The sequence below is a fragment of the Stigmatopora argus genome, chromosome 19 (assembly GCF_051989625.1).
Source record: "Stigmatopora argus isolate UIUO_Sarg chromosome 19, RoL_Sarg_1.0, whole genome shotgun sequence".
Lineage (NCBI taxonomy): Eukaryota > Metazoa > Chordata > Actinopteri > Syngnathiformes > Syngnathidae > Stigmatopora > Stigmatopora argus.
Genome location: NC_135405.1, coordinates 2783234 through 2804834, shown reverse-complemented (window position 1 = coordinate 2804834; position 21601 = coordinate 2783234). Strand labels below are relative to the sequence as shown.

The 21601-nt window shown below is 39.6% G+C and overlaps 1 protein-coding gene across 1 annotated transcript; it reads right to left on the bottom strand.

The window, feature by feature from the left end:
• Positions 1 to 2349: 2349 nt before the first annotated feature.
• LOC144064928 (serine incorporator 1-like) lies at positions 2350 to 20274 on the bottom strand. Its single transcript, XM_077587833.1, has 10 exons — positions 20133 to 20274; positions 17790 to 17951; positions 12890 to 13083; positions 11042 to 11121; positions 10316 to 10453; positions 10036 to 10205; positions 7540 to 7630; positions 4746 to 4887; positions 4436 to 4660; positions 2350 to 3236 (listed from the first exon to the last, which is right to left on the bottom strand). Exons 1-10 carry the CDS (start codon positions 20169 to 20171, stop codon positions 3098 to 3100), a joined length of 1380 nt encoding a protein of 459 aa, XP_077443959.1. The 5' UTR covers positions 20172 to 20274; the 3' UTR covers positions 2350 to 3097.
• Positions 20275 to 21601: the final 1327 nt, after the last annotated feature.

The following is a 21601-nucleotide window of genomic DNA, read 5'->3' as shown; positions in this document are numbered from 1 at the left end:
GGAAGAATGACTCTGCACATTTTCAATCTCGGTCACGGTCTGCAGAAGTTCCCATCTTGTGGAAGACTTCCTGTGTGTGGTTCCAGTTTTATCCAACTCTACAATGTCTTTTCTTGTGTCTGTATCCGTTTTTGCTACTACAACCAAGATGGCGCCACTCAAGTGGCAGCCGGTAGCGGTAGCTCCGTCCGCTCTTGGTTGTTTTGTGTTTTTGCTGCTTTTTAGTCATTTTATTGCATTTTGGTATTTAGTTTTTTACCTAGGTTTACAATGTCTTGTGTCTTGCTACTGCAACTAAGAAATTTACCGAATATGGGATGAAATAAAGTTCTAACCTAAACCTAAAAAAAAGACTAAAGTTATATTAGACAACATATCTGTAGAAGGTGGGAACAATAGCAAACACTAAAATCTCGTTCAAAATGCTTGTTTTACCACGAGTCAAATCAACAAGCAATTCACATCCAACTGAATCAGGAATTTATTAGGATAATATCAACTGTTCTGGAGATGTGAAAAGACCTATGGCTGAAAACCTGCTCATTTTCAAAATAGTTATTAACAGGTTATTGTGAAGTACATATTTGGACTAGAGCAGGGGTCACCAAACTACGGCCCGTGGGCCGGATACGGCCCGCCGGCACATTTGGACCGGCCCTCTGAACAATACCAGAGACGCTATCGGATTTTTTTTCCTATTTGGCCTTGAAGACTGAGACGTTTTAATCTTGTGTTTGGTTCATTGCACCCCTGCTGAGCCCACAAATCATCCCAGTGAAGCGGGGCTTCGCATTGCTTCTTTGGTGACACGCGCGGGGAGAGTGTTTCCCTTTGATGCATGCGGGCACGTCCACCGTTGCATGCACGAGCAGTGTTACCGAGACATCTGGACGATCGCAGGTGAGGGCGGAGCCCTGGGACCATCGCGGACTATTCAAGCATATTAAAACTGCAACCTGTTTGAGAACGGAATAATGGCGAAAAAGTTAGGTGAGAGAAAAATTGATTCAGAATGCAGGGTATTTAACCTGGAGTGGACAAACGATTATTTTTTTGTTCAATGCAAAGAAAAGGCTGTTTGTCTCATTTGTCAAGAGACGGTGGCGGTATTCAAAGAATACAATCTTTGCCGACACTATGAATCCCGTCACAAAGACAAGTACGATAGATTACAAGGCCAAATACGAGCAGACAAACTCTCAAAGCGAAAAAGTGGACTACTATCTCAGCAGAACCAGGCATCCGTTCGGGCCAGCTTTTGGGTTGCTAAATTGATAGCAAGCAGCGGTAAGCCTTTCACTGACGGAGAGTTTGTTAAGAAATGTATGGATACTGTCACGGAGGAGGTGTGTCCCGAGAAGAAAGATGCATTTAATGCCGTAAGTCTGTCGGTGAGTACAACGACCAGACGCGTTGAAGAAATCGGGAGTAATGTATATGCCCAGCTGCAGCAGAAGACGAAATAATTTGACTTTTTTTCATTAGCACTGGATGAAAGCACGGACGTGCAAGACACAGCGCAACTGCTCATTTTTATTCGTGGAGTTAGCGCAAACTTTGAGATTTGCGAGGATCTGGCAGCCCTCCAAAGTCTCAAAGGGACTACAACGGGAGAGGATATTTTTGACAAAGTGTGCCAAACCATGGAGAAGTTGGACCTGGACTGGTCAAAGCTAGCTAGCATCACGACTGACGGGGGTCCTAGCATGGTGGCCGAAACTCGCGGTCTAATAATGGGACGCATGAACCGGGAGTTGGAAAAAAGGGGTCTCACCACCCCGCTACGAGTCCACTGCCAAATTCACCACCAAGCACTGTGCTGCAAATTGTTGACGTGGGATTCTGTAATGACGGTTGTGGTGTCGTGCATAAACTTCAGAGCAAAGGGAGAAGATTGTGCATGGCACAACAGAAAGTTAATGTTCCATGGCTTTTTTTCTATGAAGAACCCAGAGAGAGTTATTTAGTTATTATTTATTTCATAAATAGTGTTATTTATTTCCTGTTTTTTCTGTGAGGAACTCAGAGAGGGTTATTTAGTTATTATTTATTTCATTAATAGTGTTATTATATTTTTCCTGACTTTTTTTCTGTAAAGAACCTGGAAAGGGTTATTTGGTTATGTGTGGCTTTCTGGAAAACAATAAAAAAAAATTAAGCTCCCCTACGATCGTCACACTTTTTCTGTTACAAACTGACACCGGCCCCCCATCAGAGAAGGGAAAAGTTATGTGGCCCTCACAAGAAAAAGTTTGGGGACCCCTGGACTAGAGTATTGCAACACATAAACTCAAAATTTCGTTATCTCATTTACTTATTTTCCACCAACACATTTAAGTCAATGCAATATACTTTAATGAAAGTTTATTAAAGGATAATTTTGAAACATTTATCGTGCAAGGCTAGTAATTAAATGGTCAAATTTGTCCCAAATATGTTGTCTATATATAATGTACACTAAACCAAGTACATCCCTCAAATCAAATTCTTAAGCAGCTGCCACAACATTTTGAGAGAAAAACCATGCCATTGTTTAAATAAAACAGCGAAACATACAGGTTCGGTATTTACAGTAGGAACCACAATATTTTTTGAAGCGTCACAGTAAGGAGAGCAACTAGAAGTGGAACACCAAGCATTAAAAAGCAAGAGAAAAAAAATCTAGTTTACCAAAAAGCGCAACACGGAAGCCAATCTTGATCCTGCCATCTATCGGTAATGGGATTTGCAGAAAACAAAACATGGCAAATTAGAACGGCTACATATTAGGGGTGGAACTGTTAAAAATAAAATTACATTAAAAACATCAACAGCATTTGGAGCAAGAGGATACGTTTGTTCAGTTTTAGTCAGTGTGCGAGCCAAGTTCAAGAACAAGTGTAGTGTAATTTTAAAACCATGAAGCAGAGCCTTAACGCAAAGGATACACTGTGTCCTAACTATTAGCAGAATGTATAACGAATGTTCATCAATTAGATGCTAAATGGTACAATAAATTGGAGGGTAAACCGTACAATAAACTGCATATAAGCCTGTTGATTTTTCAAACTGCTTCCACCCCTACTATATAGTGCCAGGACTCAGGACAATGAGTGTTTCAGTCAAAGTCCCTGTTGACAAGGACCAGTGGAGCCACCAGCGTCCAGACATAGAGAGCAATACAAATCCAGCTAGAGGAGACCTTCACCCAGACAGAGGGCCACTTGCTAGTCATGGCCTCATAATTGGAGTCAGGGCTGCAAAGGGAAAAAACACAATATAGCACCACATCAATGAAACAGGTCAGAATCTTCTCTATTACAGTGGTACCTCGACACACGAGCAATTTGAGATACGAGACAAATTTTGAGCAAATTTTTTTCTTGAGATACGAGACAAATTTTGAGCAAATATTTATCTTGAGATACGAGACAAATTTTGAGCAAATATTTATCTTGAGATACGAGACAAATTTTGAGCAAATATTTATCTTGAGATACGAGACAAATTTTGAGCAAATATTTATCTTGAGATACGAGACAAATTTTGAGCAAATATTTATCTTGAGATACGAGACAAATTTTGAGCAAATATTTATCTTGAGATACGAGACAAATTTTGACATACGAGCAGACAGCGGACCTGAGAGGCTGCTCATAAGAACATCATGGGCACTGTCTCTCTCCCCGCAACTCCCTCGTGTAATGTCTCTGTGGTCGCAACTCCCTCGTGTAATGTCTCTACGAGCACTGGGCGGAGCGTTGCATTTTTTCAGTGTTTTTTTTCCCGTTAGTCAGTGCGAATAGCGTATATACTACTCTTTGGCAAGTGGTCGTGCGTTATCCTATTGTGAGGACATTTGTGTTCATCATTTTCGGAATATTTTGAAGGGAATACAACAGCAAACAACCCTCGATAGGTTGCATCTGAAAGTCAGGGTGGAGGCGGGGCAAATAGAGCCAACCCGGGAGAAGTAAGGTATCAAAAGTTAAAACTAAATTAGAATTAAGTTTAGTGAAAGGTTAGATTAAACATATTTTTGAGTGTGTCTGCATTGTAATCCAAGTTCATTTAAATTTGTTTATGTTATGAGCGCGGTGCCGTGCAAAAAGTCTCCCCCCTCTCTAAGTCACTTTCTCTCCCTTCTGCGAAATCTGTCTAATTTTAGAACTATTAAACACATTTTAGTAATATTAAACCACTAGTTATTTGTTACTTTGTTAATAGATGGCACATTAGAACAAATAAAAATGTTTTTCCAATCCAATATCCAGTTTTGGTGTTTTTTTCAGAGGGTTGGAACAAATGAATGTGTTTTTAGTTCATTTCTATGGGAAACGTTCGTTTGAGTTACGAGAAAATCGACATACGAGCTCAGTCCCGGAATGCATTAAGCTCGTATCTCGAGGTACCACTGCACTGAGTCTGCGAGTTCTAGCCATTCTGCACTACTTACCTGTACCAATTGGTAAGTGTCATCATGATGTAAAGTGAAGCCAGGAAGAGCATGAAGTGGAAGAAGGAATAGGAGTATGTGACTCCGTCCTTCTCATTGTCCACAGCACGATTTGCGCCACTACTCTCATCCAAGCTCTCAGCTTCAGGCCCATCTTCGATTAGAGCAGACTCATCAGTCCTCAGAGTCAGTTTGCTTACCTGAGTGTTGGATGAGTTACGAACACTGCGGGAAATGAGAAAGCAAGCTTATAGAGGCAGTCTAGAAAGAGACAAGGTGAACGGTACTTAGAGTTCATCTAATGCCATACCTTGAGTACAGCACACACATGAGGAACAGGATCAACCCCACAATTCCCTGGGCGTCCCACCACTCAACAACATGGTCCTGACCAGCAGGGGTGGTGGTGTTCATCCCAATGATACCCAAGAGGCTTGGGTTGCACTTCCTATCTGTGAGACCAGACAAAAATAAGAGAATCGTTGAGGTTTCGAAGGTTTGCTCTTTATGATGGCTTTTGTAGGATGAGAACAAGTAAAGCAGTTCTGTGTTAAAAGCAAGGGCGAGCCTTGGAAGTAGCCAGTGGTGGAGTTTACATGCTCTCCCCATGGCTGCGTGGGTTTTCTCCGGGTGCTCTGGTTTCCTCCATTCATTTATTTTGTTAACGGCTTCGCCAGTCCCCCCTGCTTGTGTGGAACCAAAAGGCAATTGTTGCGCTATTAAATAAAATCTCTTGTGAAAAATGGTTGTTTAACAAATAAAAGATTGAGTTTACACACTTAGAGAAGGTGAAGAAATTCAATCACTCGTCTATTAGGATCCGGCAGCATTTTCTGGCCACCATAAAAAAAATCTACGGTGCACGGTTTGGACAAACGTAGCGAAAGAATCTTAACATACACACACACACACTCACACACCCATAAATCATGTTTTATAAGGATTATAGATTAATTTATTATTGTTATTAGCACCTATTTTGTTCAATAGCTCCCAAGCCATTGGACAGATTGACACGAAATTTACAGAAAAAAATAGGTAAATACCTTGTTTAACGAACACTTTTTAGTTTTTCAACAACCAGCTCCATTTATTAATTATTAAATTATTACTGTTATTAACACCTAATATCTTCAATAGCTCCCAAGCAATTTGACGTATTGACACAAATTTACAGAAAAGATACGTATTTACCTTCTGTTTAACGAACACCGTTTAGTTTTTCAATAACACTCCACTTATTAATTATTAATTTATTATTGTTATTAGAACCTAATATATTCAATAGCTCCCAAGCAATTTGATGTATTGGCACCAAATTTACAGAAAAGATAGGTATTTACCTTGTATTTACACACACACACACACACACATAAAACACGCTTTATAAGGATTATAAATAAAATATGATTTATTTATTTATTTCAAGCTATATAAATTCCTCGCAGCACTGATTGGCCAAACAATGTCACGTGACCATCTGCAGCCATTGCTTCTTATTCGATGAAATATCCCATGTTGACGCTGTCTCCAAAAGGACCGACATTTGCACATTGCAAACATGCATGTGCGACTTCAGTGTTACTGACAGTAAAACGCACGCAGAAGGACCCAAACACAAAGATAAATACAGTTTGATTTGAATTGTCCTACGTTATATTTTCTTTACATTTTATATCGATTTAGCGTGAATCGCATTCACCCCGGAAAACTCAGCGTGTCCGAGTTCAGCCCCGTGGCCTCTTCCTCCACATAATTGTACGAAGCTTTAAAAAGATAAATAAACAACTAAATAAAAAGTCCAGAGGCAACCCGGGGACCGAGTGGTTAGCACGTGGGGCCCACAGTTCTGGGGGTCGTTGGCTCGATCCTAGATCGGGTCCCCCTGTGTGCAGTTTGCATGTTCTCTCCGGTTCCCTCCAACATCACAAAAAAAATGCATGGTAGGATGGTTGAACACTCTTAATTGCCCCTAGGTATGAGTGTGAGTGTGAACGGTTGTCCATCTCCTGGTGCCCTACAATTAGTGGGCCACCAATTCAGGTTGTCCCCTGCCTGGTGCCCTTAGTTAGCTGGGATAGGCTCCAGCACCCCCCGTAACCCTTATGAGGATAAGTGGTTCAGAAAATGAAGGAAAAAAAAGCACAGACCGCGCACCGGGGCCTCTAGTTTCCTCCAGCATTGCAAAAACATGAATGGTACACACTAACAGCTCAGTGACTTTCTTAAAAGTGGTAAAGCTTAGTGAATGACTTCAGTGTTAACAAAAAGACTTATTTTGTAATGAAGAGTAAATTAACAATTTGAATCAATCTACAAACAAATATTTTAATTTGTTTTGTCTTTAATTTTTACTTATTTTTTCCTGCTAGCATTGGGGTATACTGGTGGTAAAGTACTTCATGCGGATAATGTACCTCTGTTAGGTTTATCATTATTATAGATGTGTATCAATATTATTATAGATGTGTATCAATATTATTATATTATATGTACTTGCAACGAAGAGGTATTGACATTAATACAAAGGACATTTTAATGCATCTCTTGGAAAAGTAAGGACTGTGGTTCGCATCAAGAGGACTGGGAATGGCCTTGGGCAGGATGGGTTCACAACAAGCTGTCTTGGGAACTGTGGACTGTTTTGGCTTTGCAGGATGGGTCCACAACAAGCACTCTTGGGAAGATTCGACAGACCTACAATTGTTTTGATGACTGTGATAAATTGTTATGAGACTCTAACAATGTTTAGACTTCTGTGGGGCATGGCGTTAAAATCTTATGAATAAATTAGCGAGGGAGACCTCGAGTTGTGAGAATTATCCTGACCGGGTACGCGGATGGATGGATTCTCTTGCAAGAATTAAACAAAGATGTGACTTCAGATGCCTCTTTTATTGTAAATTTGGAAATACCTAAGGATTATTCCAACAACCTCCGAACATTTTAATTTAATGATAGCTCTTGAAATTAGAGAACTTAAGAGTTTTTGGAGAAATCTATTGAAAATTTTGATCGCCAGTTTAATTTTGTCTTGCAGCACGTCTCTATTTTAACATCATTTCAACATTAAAGCCATCCGTATATGAATTGTGTGCTCTTACCAGGCTCGTTGGTCATTGCAGACCATGTCAAATACATTGTGTACAGGGTCACCAGGGAGGACTGCAGCAGGCCTGACCTCGGCTGAGACTCCTTTAGTCACAGAAAAATTGAAAAATTGCATCAGTTTAAAAAAAGAAAAAGAAAAATCAACTACTTACACAACAAAACGATAATGGTAATTATGATCATATAGTTTTCTCAACAGAAATAACAAAAATATTCAATAAAAGTCAATAAATTTTAACTGTAATTACACCACCCGAACACCAAAAAGAACGGGAGCGCAGATGCAACTTGAACACTAGTTCCCGACCAAAGTTAAGGAGACAAAGAAGATAGTGAGGAACAGCCAATAATGTTGCAGTGATAGCAGTAGAGCGGCGCACACAGGGAATGAATTGACTATAACACAGCCAAAATGAGCGAATACGAGCTGCAGGAAAACACTGTGCTTACTTTTGAATTCAACCCGTCCGATATGAAGAAATCTATTTAAAATTGGGGTATTTGGGCTCAGATGCAGCCAGCACCTCTCTCCTGGCTGCTGTCTCATGCTCTATTCACAGCGCCACCTAAGATAAACAACCTGTCACAGCTGGTCGTTAAGTCAACCCTTTCATCTTAGACACATGAAAAAGCTGCTCTCCATACTAACTAACTGCATTTTTTTTGAATCATCATATTTTCTATTCTGTTTTGTTAAAGTAAAGGAAAATAGTTACTTGAATTATTGAACGTTTGTTTGTTTTCTTTTATGACTTTATTATGGGTGAACAGAAAAAAGTGATCAAATCTGCTGGGTCAAAAATATATATACAGCAGCGCTAATATTTGGTATCATGTCCATTGGCCATTTTCACTTCAATTAGGCGCTTTTGGTAGCCATCCACTAGCTTCTGGTTGAATCTTGACAGAATTGGTGCAATTCAGTTAAATTTGATGGCTTTCTGACATGGACTTGTTTCTTCAGCATTGTCCACAAGTTCTCAATGGGGTTTAAGTCCGGACTTTGGGAAGGCCATTCGAAAACCTTAATTCTAGCCTGATTTAGCCATTCCATTACCACTTTTGATGTGTGTTTGGGGTCATTGTCCTGTTGGAACACCCAACTGCGCCCAAGACCCAATCTTTGGGCTGATGACTTTAGGTTATCGTGAAGAATTTGAAGGCAATCCTCCTTCTTCATTATCCCAAATTACTCTCTGTAAAGCACCAGTTCCATTGTCAGCAAAACAGCCCCACAGCATAATACTACCACCACCATGCTTGACGGTAGGCATGGTGTACTTGGGGTTAAAGGCTTCACCTTTTCTCCTGCAAACATATTGCTGGGCATTGTGGCCAAACAGCTTGATTTTTGTTTCGTCTGACCACAGAACTTTCCTCCAGAAGGTCTTATCTTTGTCCATGTGATCAGCAGCAAACTTCAGTCAAGCCTTAAGGTGCCGCTTTTGGAGCAAGGGCAGCCTCTCAGTCCATGGAGATGCAAAACACACTTGACTGTGGACACTGACACCTGTGTTCCAGCAGCTTCTAATTCTTGGCAGATCTGCTTTTTGGTGATTCTCAGTTGAATGTTCACCCTCCTGACCAATTTTCTCTCAGCAGCAGGTGATAGCTTGCGTTTTCTTCCTGATCGTGGCAGTGACAAAACAGTGCCATGCACTTTATACTTACAAACAATTGTTTGCACTGTTGCTCTGGGACCTGCAGCTGCTTTTAAATGGCTCCAAGTGACTTTCCTGACTTGTTCAAGTCAAGAATTCACTTTTTCAGATCCATGCTGAGCTCCTTTGACTTTCCCATTGTAGCGTTTGTGGGCGTTTGCATCCAATGAGCCGTATTTAAATGGCCTCAGAGAAGTAACCAGCTGTAGTCACTCATAATCACTCACAAGAAGTTAAGAGGCCATGCTATGAAGCTCATTTCACTGACACAACTTTCTAAGTCACCAAAATTGCTAATTTGTGTTGCTGTATGTATATTTTTTTACCCAGCAGATCTGATCACTTTCTCTGTTAACCCATAATAAAGTCATAAAAGAACCAAACTTCATGAATGTTTTTTGTGACAAAGAAGTATCTGTTCCAATCACTCTATCAGAGAAAAATCAGAGTTGTAGAAATAACTGGAAACTCAAGAGACCCATGACATTATGTTCTTCACAAGTGTATTTAAACTTTTGACCACAACTATATGCATTTTTGTTTTAGTCAGTGAAGCAGAGCAAGTTAAAGTGTAGTGTAATTTTAAAACCATGATAACGGCGCAGAGCCTTGTTACAAAGGATACACCGAGTCATAACTTTAATAATGGAATAACAAGTAAATTAGTTTTAGACAAAACTTGTGATAGTTATCGTGATAATTAGCGACATTATTATATATATTTTTTCATCGTGATAACATTTTTTGTCATACCGCCCAGGCCTACAATCAACATGATGTTATTCAATAAATACATGTAGTCAAATTAATTGTTCAATTTGCCATTACCTGGATCTGAGGCAGGACGGAAATGACAGAGGCACTGAGGCAGAGCAGCAAGTTGATGCTGATGAAGACCTTGTTCTCAGTGCATCCATCAGAGTGGGTGTAATAGATGTAAAACAGGACCACAGCCACCAGAGACAACATGTAATTGAGTGCAGTGACCGACAGTAGAGCTGCAATCATAAATACAATACTTACTATGTACATCTCTACAAAGAAACAATCGACGATCCAGAAAATCACTTAATTTTTAAGTCATGGCAGAGTTGGTTGGCGTGCTTACCTGCATACCAGCAGCGTGAATTGCCCTCTTCCATTTTCTGCACCCAGGACTCATTCCAGGAATGGGCAAAGTCAATGAGCAAAACCAGCTGGATGAGGATGAAGCAGAACGCACCTGCCATGCCGATGTAGAACCACACTACAAATTACAGGATCAGAAAGGTATGTTATTTCTGGTCATATGGAAAACTATGTCAATCTGATTTGATATAATTATGGGTTTCTTTGGGGTAATTACCATGCAAAAACATTGCTGGCCTGCTCAGTCCAAGAAGCTGCCCCATGGCTGAATGGAGGAAGCAATTGTGCTAGGGACTTGTTTGCCCCGTCTATTTTCTTTAATTGTCGGCCCGCAAGAAAATACGAAGTGCTTTCCAGATTCGCGGTAAGAAAAAGGTTGGGGACTTCTACTTTGTAGCACTTTTTTATCATGTAAAATGTTTGCTGTTCTGCAGAACTAGTGCGTATGAATTGTCCCTCATCAGTAATAATTTCAAATCATTCTTTCCTGTGATTGTAATATAATTTTACTTGAGTTGTCAACACAATGATGTCACAGATTATTAAAAACAATGTAGAAAAGTGTTCAAGCTAATACTATTTTACTAATACATTACAATGAGTCACAAATTGACATTTCAACATTTTTACAGGCTGGATCATCAGAGATGTGATACAGATAAAAGATTACACTAAGCAAGAGACAAAGCATAGACATCTTAATTACCAGTTGTAAATGGACCCTCTGCGATGAAAAAAGATCCAATGGTGATGCCTGCAGCAGCCACAAACTTGAAGAACCAAAACCTGAAAACCAAAAGGGATTTGAAGATTTCGTGACTCCTCTAAATAATACAAATAGTTTAATTTTACAAGTGCCCGACTGATAAACTTGAGAGAGAGCAGACAAGACAGATGAAGATGTCACAGGATATGAAGACACTCACATTCACATCAATTTGAAATATATACATTCAAAAAAATCAACTTAAATTTAATAAATTATTCACTTTTTATATTGCAACTATTTGCTAAAATAATTTCAGTTTATGTTTACCCCTCATTAATGAACACACCTTTGTACATCATAAATGAACCACAACTAACATCTCCCTTATTGACAGAAAAACAGATTTTTTTACTTTGTTGCAGATTTATCTTTAAAAAAAGAAAACAGAAATACCACACAAACAAAACTACACAAGTCAGTATTTAGTAGATGCACCCTTTTGAGTTAATACACCCAACGAGTTTTCAGTGAAAGATGCAACACCATTTAACAAATGTATTTTATAATTGTTTTTGTATGCCCTATAAACTGTTATTTACATTATTAAATTTCTCTGTTTTGTTTTTCCTGTGATGGCATGAGAAATTTCCCCATGGGAGAATGAACGAAGAAGTATTCTATTCTACGTTTTTGACATTTTCTCTCAGAGAAATTTTTTATGAATTAATACATTGTGAGCCACCTGATAGTGTAGTGGTTATTTCGCCTGACTTGGGTGGGAGCAGAGTGGGATAAATTTCCACTCAGTGGCACTGTGATTGTGTGTCCAAATGGTTGTCCGTCTCTGCGAGTGCCCTACGACTAACTATGACTGACACCAGTTTAGTGTGTAGTCCGTCTTTCGCCCAAAGTCAGCCTGGAAAGGCTCCAGCACCCCGTGACACTGACCAGGATAAGCGGTGTTGAAAATGAATGAATGAATAATACATTCTGGATTAGAAATGTTGTACAAATAATTTCTGTTTCAAACGACCATTTGTGTCTGCTCTAAATGACTGAACCACAAGCGTAGTCAATTGTTAAACTTGACACTTGAAAAGCATGAACTGCTCCTAGCGAAAGTAGCTTGTTACATGAAGCCATTTTATATTTTGTACTTGTGTTTGTGACGTCATACATTTCTTCGTCCACTTCTCTGGCAAACTTATATTGGGGCATGAACAGCATTTACTGTTCTGGAGTATGGGACACAGATGCCAACAAAAATCGTGCTTTTTCAACCGACTTGACAGTGACAACAGGGTAGACCCTGATTGCTCTTCTGATTTCCAAGGAGTTTTCAGATATTTTCAGTTTCAGCCCGACCAAAATGCTGTCTCCATCTAAACTACTATATGGAAATTTAGTAATGTTTTTTTTCCCTCACAATCATATCAAGTAGAGAGCATGCACGCTCTTCAAGTGTGCTTATCATGTCTCTGACCTAAGACACTCAGGGAGATAGCTGGTCAAGTCAGTTCCATAGTTACAGAAAATGTTTACCCGGCGTGTAATTCATATTTCTGTTTTATAATTAAACAAAATGCCAAAACTTTAAAAGTAATCTTTTTTTCTGTCAATATGGGGTACTGTGTAAACACAAATGAGGTGAAAAAATGAGCTTGACATGAAATATTTCAGCAAAAGGTTGAAGAAAAACAGGTATTTGATTCCATTTCAATTTGTATCAATTATATTTAAAGGGTCTGAATGCTTTAACTATCCAATCTTTGTGCCACAAAAGCTTTCAAACATAAAATAGAAAGGAAAAAGTCCTCTTTTTGTTTTGTGTATGTATGAGCGTACCCATTATGTAGTGCAGCTCGGGGGTCTTTGCTGCTCTTGACCTTAATCATGAGCAGAGAAAAGAGGAGGAAAAACATGGCCATTCCAAAGCAAACGCGGTACACCGCTTTGTAGCCAACCAGCACGTCACAGTTCACATGACCCTGCACACCAGGAATGGATGAGCCCATTCCTCCCTCACAGAATCCTGGAATCTGAAGGAACATAAAAAGATAGATAGATTTATTGAGAGATCTGGAATACATTCAATTCAGCGAAAGTCCAGATAAAACTAACTAAAGTTGCTATGCTTGATAATCACTCTGCATAATATTTTCATGGTTCTTACAGTGACTTAAATAAGCATTTTAACACTCCTATAGTGCAAGTTCCCCCACTTAAAAATCATGGAAGGTCTGAAATTTTCACCATAGGTGCGTGTCCACTGTGAGAGCGATAATCTAAAAAGCAAAAAAACGGAAATTACAATGTATGATTTTTTTTGTGTAATAGAGCTGCAAATAAGTATTTGAACACCTGCCTTCAAAATTCTACCTCCACTCCATTTATTACCCTGAATCAGATGTACCTGTTTGAGGTTGTTAGCTGCTTAAAGACCCTTGTCCTCCCAATACAATCAGTGATAGGTTTATTATAAATACACTTTAATCAAAACAGGGAGACATCTTTAACATACACTGGCTACAACTTGCAAGGAAAATCCCTCCCAACTCGCTCCTCTGTCCATTTAGTCGCGCCATACTCAAAACATTTAATGTAATCTGATTCAAACAATTGCATAAGCTAACCGAATAACACCATTATGGTAAAAACAACAACTGCCACAACAATCTCATATTAGATCGAAACCAAAAACACCTGCGTAAGAATTTGCACAAGTAAGCATACAATGTGACCCGAGCGGATCGGAAACCAAAAACAACTGCGTAAGAATTTGCAGAATAAGCATAATAATTTCTTTATAAGGTAAACAGAGCGACCGTATTTTTAAACAATAATGCGATTATCGCCATCTGCCGGAATCCAAGTCAAAGCAATTTAAGAGTCCCTTGTAGATCTTCATTGCCAACTCAGATCAACAGTCTCGGCCTGGAACAAGGTGTCCTGTTCAGTCAATAGTCCTGAAAACAATTAACTGGCCTCGAAAGCAGCTGAAAAAGGGAAAGTGTCCTCATGCTTACTTGGTCCCAACATAAAGCACACATTAATTTATAGCTTCTTAATGAACATATAGTAACACCCCAGAATAAACCCAACAATCAGTAAGACTCAAACTTGTAAAATGGCCAAGACATGAGAGCCATCCAAAGAAACGAAAGACAAAATTTAACACCTCGACAAGGCTGTAAAGGGCTATGGAGAAATTGATAAACAGCTTGGTGAAAAAAGGTCCACTGTTGGAGCAATAATTAGAAGATGGAAGAAGGAAAACATAATGGTCAATCTCAATTGGATTGGGGATCCATGCAAGATATCTCATGGGGTGTCCACGATCCTAAGGAAGGTGAGAAACCAGCCCATAACTACACGAGAGGACTTGGTCAATGACCTGAAAAAGCTGAGACCACAAAGGTGTCTGTTAGGAATGCACAAAGATGTCATGGTTTGAAATCATGCATGGCATGGAAGTTGCCTATGCTGAAACCAGCACAAGTCAAGGTTTTAAGTTTGCCAATTGATCATTTGGATAATACAGAGGAGTCATGTGACAAGGTTTTGTAGTCAGATGAGACCAAAATTGAACTTTTTGGTCATAATTCCACTAGGAAAATGATGAGTACTGTTATGGTTATCATTATTATAAATTTGCTTGAAATATAATCATTTTATATATGTGCTTGCAATGAAGCCTGTTAACATTAAAAAGTCATTTTTAGTACATCTGCTTGCAACCATGATAAACAACGGGAAGGTCACTCCCCTGTTACATGGACTTCTCAAAACAATTGTTCACATCGAAACATCATTCCCTTGGGATCCGGAGGACATTCAACAATTGTTTTGAGAAACATCGACCTCTCACACGGTCGCTCACACCGAAGATCCGGAGGACTCTCAATTGTTTTGACTTCGACTTTGCACCAGGTGGTGATACCGCTTCCTCGGATCCAGAGGACTTAAAATTGTTTTGACTTCTGACAGTGTTGTCCACAGCACTCCCCCAGGAAGATTCGACAGACCTACAATTGTTTTGAGAACTGAGATGAATGTTGTGAATCTTATGAAATAAATTAGCACGAGAGACATCGAGTCATCAGAATGATCTTGACCGAGGACACGTGTGGATCGATTCTCTCTTGCAAGACACCGGATATGAGTCAGATGTCTGTTTTATTTGCGAGTGCATTTAGGAATGCCTAATGTTGAACCTATCAAGTACTATCCCAGGAACACCATCCCTACTTTGAAGCATGGGATGATAGCATCATGCTTTGGGCGTGCTTTTGTGCACTTGGGACAAGTAGGCTCTACTGCATTAAGGAAAGGATGACCAGACCATGTATTGTAAGACAACCTCCTTCCCTCAGAACATTGAAGATGGGTCGTGGCCGGGTTTTCCAAAATGACAATGACCCGAAGCACATAGCCAGGTAAACCAAGGATTGGCTCCGTAAGAAGCATATCAAGGTTCTGGTATGGCCTAGACAGTCTCCAGACCTAAACCAAATAGAAAATCTTTGGAGGGAGCTCATACTCCATGTTTCTCAGCGACAGCCCAGAAACCTGAATGGTCTAGAGAAGGTTTGACCTCTGTAATTGCAAACAAAGGCTACTGACCCAAATACTGTCATCCTTCATCACTTCGCGGCTTCAACATTCACTACCAGAGTAGATTGTGTTTTTTTTATATTATGTATAAAAGAGTTCATAAAAATGTCAAAATTCATGCTGAAACTCGCAAGCGGAACACACTTCCCTGTCTTCCGCTTGTCTTGCTCTCCAAAAGAACCGACATTTGCACATTGCACAACATGCAAGTGCGACTTCAGTGTGACATGTTGGAATTACTGACTGTAAAATGCACGTAGAAGGACCCAAAAACAAAGATAGTTATTTTCATTATGCTGTATTTTTTCAATAGTTGGCAAAACCACAATATTCCAATTAATGTAAAAACATTATAATAACAGTTTGATTTAAATTGTTCTATGCTTATTTATTTTTTTACATTTTATATCGATTTTGCATGAATCGCATTCACTCCGGAAATACTCCGGAAATGGGACAAGGGTACTCCTGAAATAGGGTCGACGGAGGTTTGCAGCTCTGCATTAGAAATAAAATCATCGTTAAGATGGAAAATTCAATATCAGTCTGAATCTCGGACAATAGGGAGAAGATACCTCTGGATACCAACATGATTAGAACCAAACCCAAGACCTCATACAATAGCTTAGCACCTGACAAAGACAGTGACGATGAACCCCAGCCTAGTACTAGTGCCGCCATTCATCCCCCCTCCTCCTCAACTGATGAGGACCCCTTCGAAATGAGGCAATCGGTTTTGCACGATTCCCATAGCTTCCCATGAGGGTCTGAATTCTGATTGAAGGTCGTTAATACCATTCTTCTTTACAAAACATCTCCAGTTCAGTCAGGTTTGATGGTTTCCGAGCATGGAAAGCCCGCTTTAAATCACACCACAGATTTTCAATAATATTTGGGTCCTGGGACTTATATGGCCATTCCAGAACGTCATGAATGCCTCAGTAGAGTTTGAGCAGTGTTTAGCGTTGTCTTGTTGAAGCATCCAGCAATGGCACAACTTCAACTTTGTCAGTGATTCTTGAACATTGTCCGTAAGTATCAGCTGATACTGACTGGAATCCATGCGAACTACAAATTTAACAAGATTGCCAGTACCTGCACTGGCCATGCAGCCCCGCAGCATGATGGAACCACCACTAAATTTTACTGTGGATACCATGTGTTTGTCTTGGAATGCTGTGTTCTTCTTCCGCCATGCATACCGCCCTTTGATTGAAATTATTCCGGTTATGACCAAATAACTCAATTTTAGTTTCATCAGTCGACAGCAACTTATTCCAAAAATGAACCTGGCTTGTCCAAATGTGATTTAGCATACCTCAAGCGACTCCGTTTGTGGCATGTGCGCAGAAAAGGCTTCTCCTGCATGACTCTCACATACAGCATTTCCTTGTGCACAGTGCGCTGAATAGTTGAATGATGCACAGTGACACCATCTGCAGCAAGATTATTTTGTAGGTCTTTGGAGCTGGTCTGTGGGTTGAGTTTGAGTGTTCTCACCATCCTTTGCCTCTGCTTATCTGATTTTTCTTGGCCTGCCACTCTGGGACTTAACTAGAACTGTGCCTGTGGTCTTCCATTTTCTCTCTATGCTTCTCACAGTGGAAACTGACAGTTGAAATCTCTGAACTAGCTTTTTTATCCTTCCCGTTAAACCATGATGTTAGTAATAATAGGAGTGATCTACTTCATGGTTTTTCGATTATCACGGCCATTTCTGGTCTACATTATTCGTGAAATTCGAAGGATTACTGTACATACAGTTGTGTTGCCTTCATTATAAAGCTTTAAAAAAAATTGCAGCTACAGACATTTTTGTTTTTTTCGTCCAATATGGCTTTCAACATTTTTAGCGCTCTTTCTTCCCTGGTAGTTCCCCCCTCAATATCATTCTACTGATATAGTCTCTCTCTGCTCTGGACATGCCCAAACTATTAACTACCAAGTCTGGTCTCTCTGACCTTGGCCTAAAAAAAGCCACATTTTTATTGTGCCTCTTAGTGTCTCAGTGTTTGTTACAGTAACCAAGAAATGTCCCAAATACGGGATGAAATAAAGTTCTAACCTAACAAGATTTTCTAAAAATACAGATACTTAAATTTTCCCCCAAGTTCATCCTAACATATATTACCTTCTTCAAATGCTCCTCCATGCCTGGCATCAGCATGATGCAAGCGATGCCCACTCCCAAAAGTAGGAAGAAGGCATAAATGAGGCGCGTCACCGTCGAGTTGTTTCCACTGGGGCAGCAGCGGCACAGCAGACAGGGAGCGCTGCCGCACAGACACGGCACCTGCAGTCCAAAAAAGGGTTGGTAAAAAAAATAGAAACTAACATATTTTCAAACCTAGTGCAGTTAAAGCTTGGACTCAAGCCATGGCTCGATCACGAAGGAGCAGCCGGGAGAAGCAGTGTTGGAAATGGCTTGGGTGTCGGATGGCAAACATACAGGCGGCGTCGCCCGAGTTACATGACGTGATTGTGGATGTCTTGGCCGAACTCTATGTCGGATGAGATGGCGACTTTGACGGATTTGTAGATGTTTGAATGCTTCGGCTTATATTACCACAAATATCCATTACAGTCGTACCTCTACATTGAGAGGAAGTTACATCGGCTTGCGCAGTAACAAAAACATCATCCTGATCTTTTTGAAAGGATGGATTGTGTAGGTGAACGAGCTGCTCAGAGTGCAAAATGTGTGAGGGCCAGCGCCTTCTGATGTTGTCACAACACTGGTCGAATTGCACACAACAATGGACTTTAAAACCACACATGTTGGCAAAAATTACTGTCCATGATTTGCTAAGACAAAACAGTAAAATTTAGTATAACAAAAATAGCATAAGACATAAAAAAAGGTTGGTGCTCACATAGGGTTAAAAGCAAGGAAATAAAAATGAACTTTTAAAAAAGTTTTAGAGATGAACACTGACGGGAGCTGAGAGAGACATGTGCACACATTTGTTGGCTGTTGGCTGTAAAGGATGAAGACATCTAAATGGCTGCAGACTGGCTCGAAAGAACAAAAATGGACGAGTGACTTTCGCTGAGCAAATGGTGTTTGAAAATGATTCTCACACCCATAAGTGTGGATTTCAAATTCAAAGTACGCCATTTGTGTGTGAAATAAAATTCACACACATTTGATGAATCTGTGCGTGTTTCATGTCAGTTGTGTTTACAAATCCCAAAATACATGTGTGTTCTTGGCAAACGTGTTTGTAAATCACAAAGTAGGATCGTGTTTCTCTTCTGCGCACCCGTAAGTGCGGATTTCAAATGGAAAACATGCGTGCGCATAAGACAGTTCGTGTACACATTTGAGGAATTTTAGCGTGTTTCATGCTAGTTGTGTTTATAAATCTTGAAAGATGTTTTTGCTACATGCGTCTGCAACGAAAATGTGAATGTCTTTTCTGTCACATGCGTGTGTGCATCTAAAATGTGAATGTGTTAATTATAGTAATAATAATAATAGTAATCATGATAATAGAAATAATAGTAATCATAATAACAGTAATAATAGCATAGATAATAATAATAATAATAGCACTAATAATAAAAATAATAATTATAATAGTAATAAATAGTAATTATTATAATATATTTATTAAAAAAAATATTATTATTATAATAAACAATAATAATGATAATAATAAACATCAACATAAGTTGTAAGAATTCTTAATATATGTCTTGATAAATATAGGGATAGAATAGATTATTTTCACTTCGTCATTTCTATGTGTGATTTAATACATATTCAATGAAGTTTGGGGCTTGCATTTTTATTTTTATTTTTACATATTTTTTTTACACTTTTACTGCAAATGAATATCGGCTCCAAATATCACCTCATTCAACTAATAATAATCGGTATCGGTCCTAAAAACCCCAAATCGCTCGATCACTAATAAAAACCCGTACAGCAACCAATCAAATGTCAGTATACCTCAATGTAATGCTAATCGGCCTTGAGATCAAATGTTGCAGGCTACCGTCATAATACTGGACATGTTTTCAAGGCCGCAGTTTCGCAACACTAACCTCATTCCACCCTGCTTTGTTGACAACATCACAATTACGTACGTTTCATACGGAGAAAAAAATACAAAAATGAGGAAATTCATATATTTTTAATTACCCAGATTACAATTAATGACGATGTAATAAATTGTGTGTGTGTGCAATAAAATGAAATAAAATTTGGCACTATAAACTAGGAACACAAAATGGATTAAAATACGAATAAACAGCAATCTGTTTTTAATACCATGATTAATATAGACAGCATTCACATGAGGAAAATCCCCAGATTGAAAAAGACGTATTTATCTACGTGACCATAACATCTCAACGGCTTTAGTTTCTTTAGTGCGCAGTCCCACTGCCAAGTGAAGACAAACGTTTCGAAAAGCTACTGACACTGATACATGAAACTAAATTGTATTCATAAACATGCGTTTCGTACCCAGCTCGCCATGGAACACAAGCCGAGAACAGCGCCCATGATGGTCGATGTTTACTCCTTTCCACTCAGGTTCGGAAATGTCCGCTACCGCGAGTATCAAAAGAGAAGATGGCTGGTGTCGAGTATGATGCATCTCGCGGGCATAAATATGACGCTAGATGCGAAAGCCGTTGCGAGGCTAACAGGACAGCCATTATCACTTGTCGGCCCTCTTGTGTCAGTGCCACACGATAAACATAATCAAAGAAGGGTGTACTTTAAAATAGCGTTACATTGCTCAATTTTCAACCGATTTTATTACAATTTAGATTTTCATAATACTCAGAGATGCAGTATACTGCATAAACACTCACAGTTCTAGGATCAAACCCTCGACCCCAGGTGGGTCCTCACTGTTACTTTGTCTTATAGCCGTAGTGTTCGTGTTGAGGCAATCTCCTACATAACACATACAAAAATGTTCAAAATATTAGCACCGGTGGCCCGGTGGGGTCCTGGGTTCAAATCCAGGTCACGTAAATCTCTGTGGAGTTTGCAAATTCTCCCCGGGCCTGCGTGGGTTTCCTCCGGGTACTCCGGTTTCCTCCCACATTCAAAAAACACACATGGTAGGCTGAATGGACACTAAATTGCCCCTAGGTATGGGTGTGAGTGTGCATGGTTGTCCGTCTCCTTGTGCCCTGCAATCGGCTGGCCACCGATTCAGGGTGTCCCCCGCCTCTGGCCGGGAGTCAGCTGGGATAGGCTCCAGCACCCCCCGCGACCCTAATGAGGTTAAAGCGGTTCAGAAAATTAGATGAGATGAGATCACCAGATTAATCTACATTTACATCATATTTTTATTGTTAAAGATAAAACAAGTTACCAGTAGGTGCAGTAGATTCTCAAAAAATCACCCAGCATTCATGATATACACCCTTAAGGCTGTGCAATTGGCAGTGGCGGTCCGTGAATTTACTACCGACGCCTCACCAGTCTGAATCAATCCAACCCTCAAAAACTATTTTATGGCTATAAAACCTCTACTGCAGCAACAGCTGCGACACATAAAAAAGCATCAATAATAACCTCATTCAATTGAAATATTATTTAGGAATATAGACATATTTTACTCACCAAAAATCCTTTTTATCTGTACACAAAATCCATCCTCCTTTCTTTCCTCCTTCTTTTTCGAAGCTAATGCTGAAATTCGAGCCTGTCCTGTCAAATTTCTGTCATAGGTTTTTATTCGATTTAGTGCTGAAAATGTTCGTTCCCGGTTGTGACAGGCTTGCTTGCTTCGGAGTTGTCCGTCTTCTTAATGATGTCCAGATTTTTTTCTTGAAAAGTGTCTTGAAAATGGCTTTGACAATACAGTGGTACCTCGAGATACGAGCTTAATTCGTTCCGGAACTGAGCTCGTATGTTGATTTTCTCGTAACTCAAACGAACGTTTCCCATTGAAATTAACTAAAAACAAATTAATT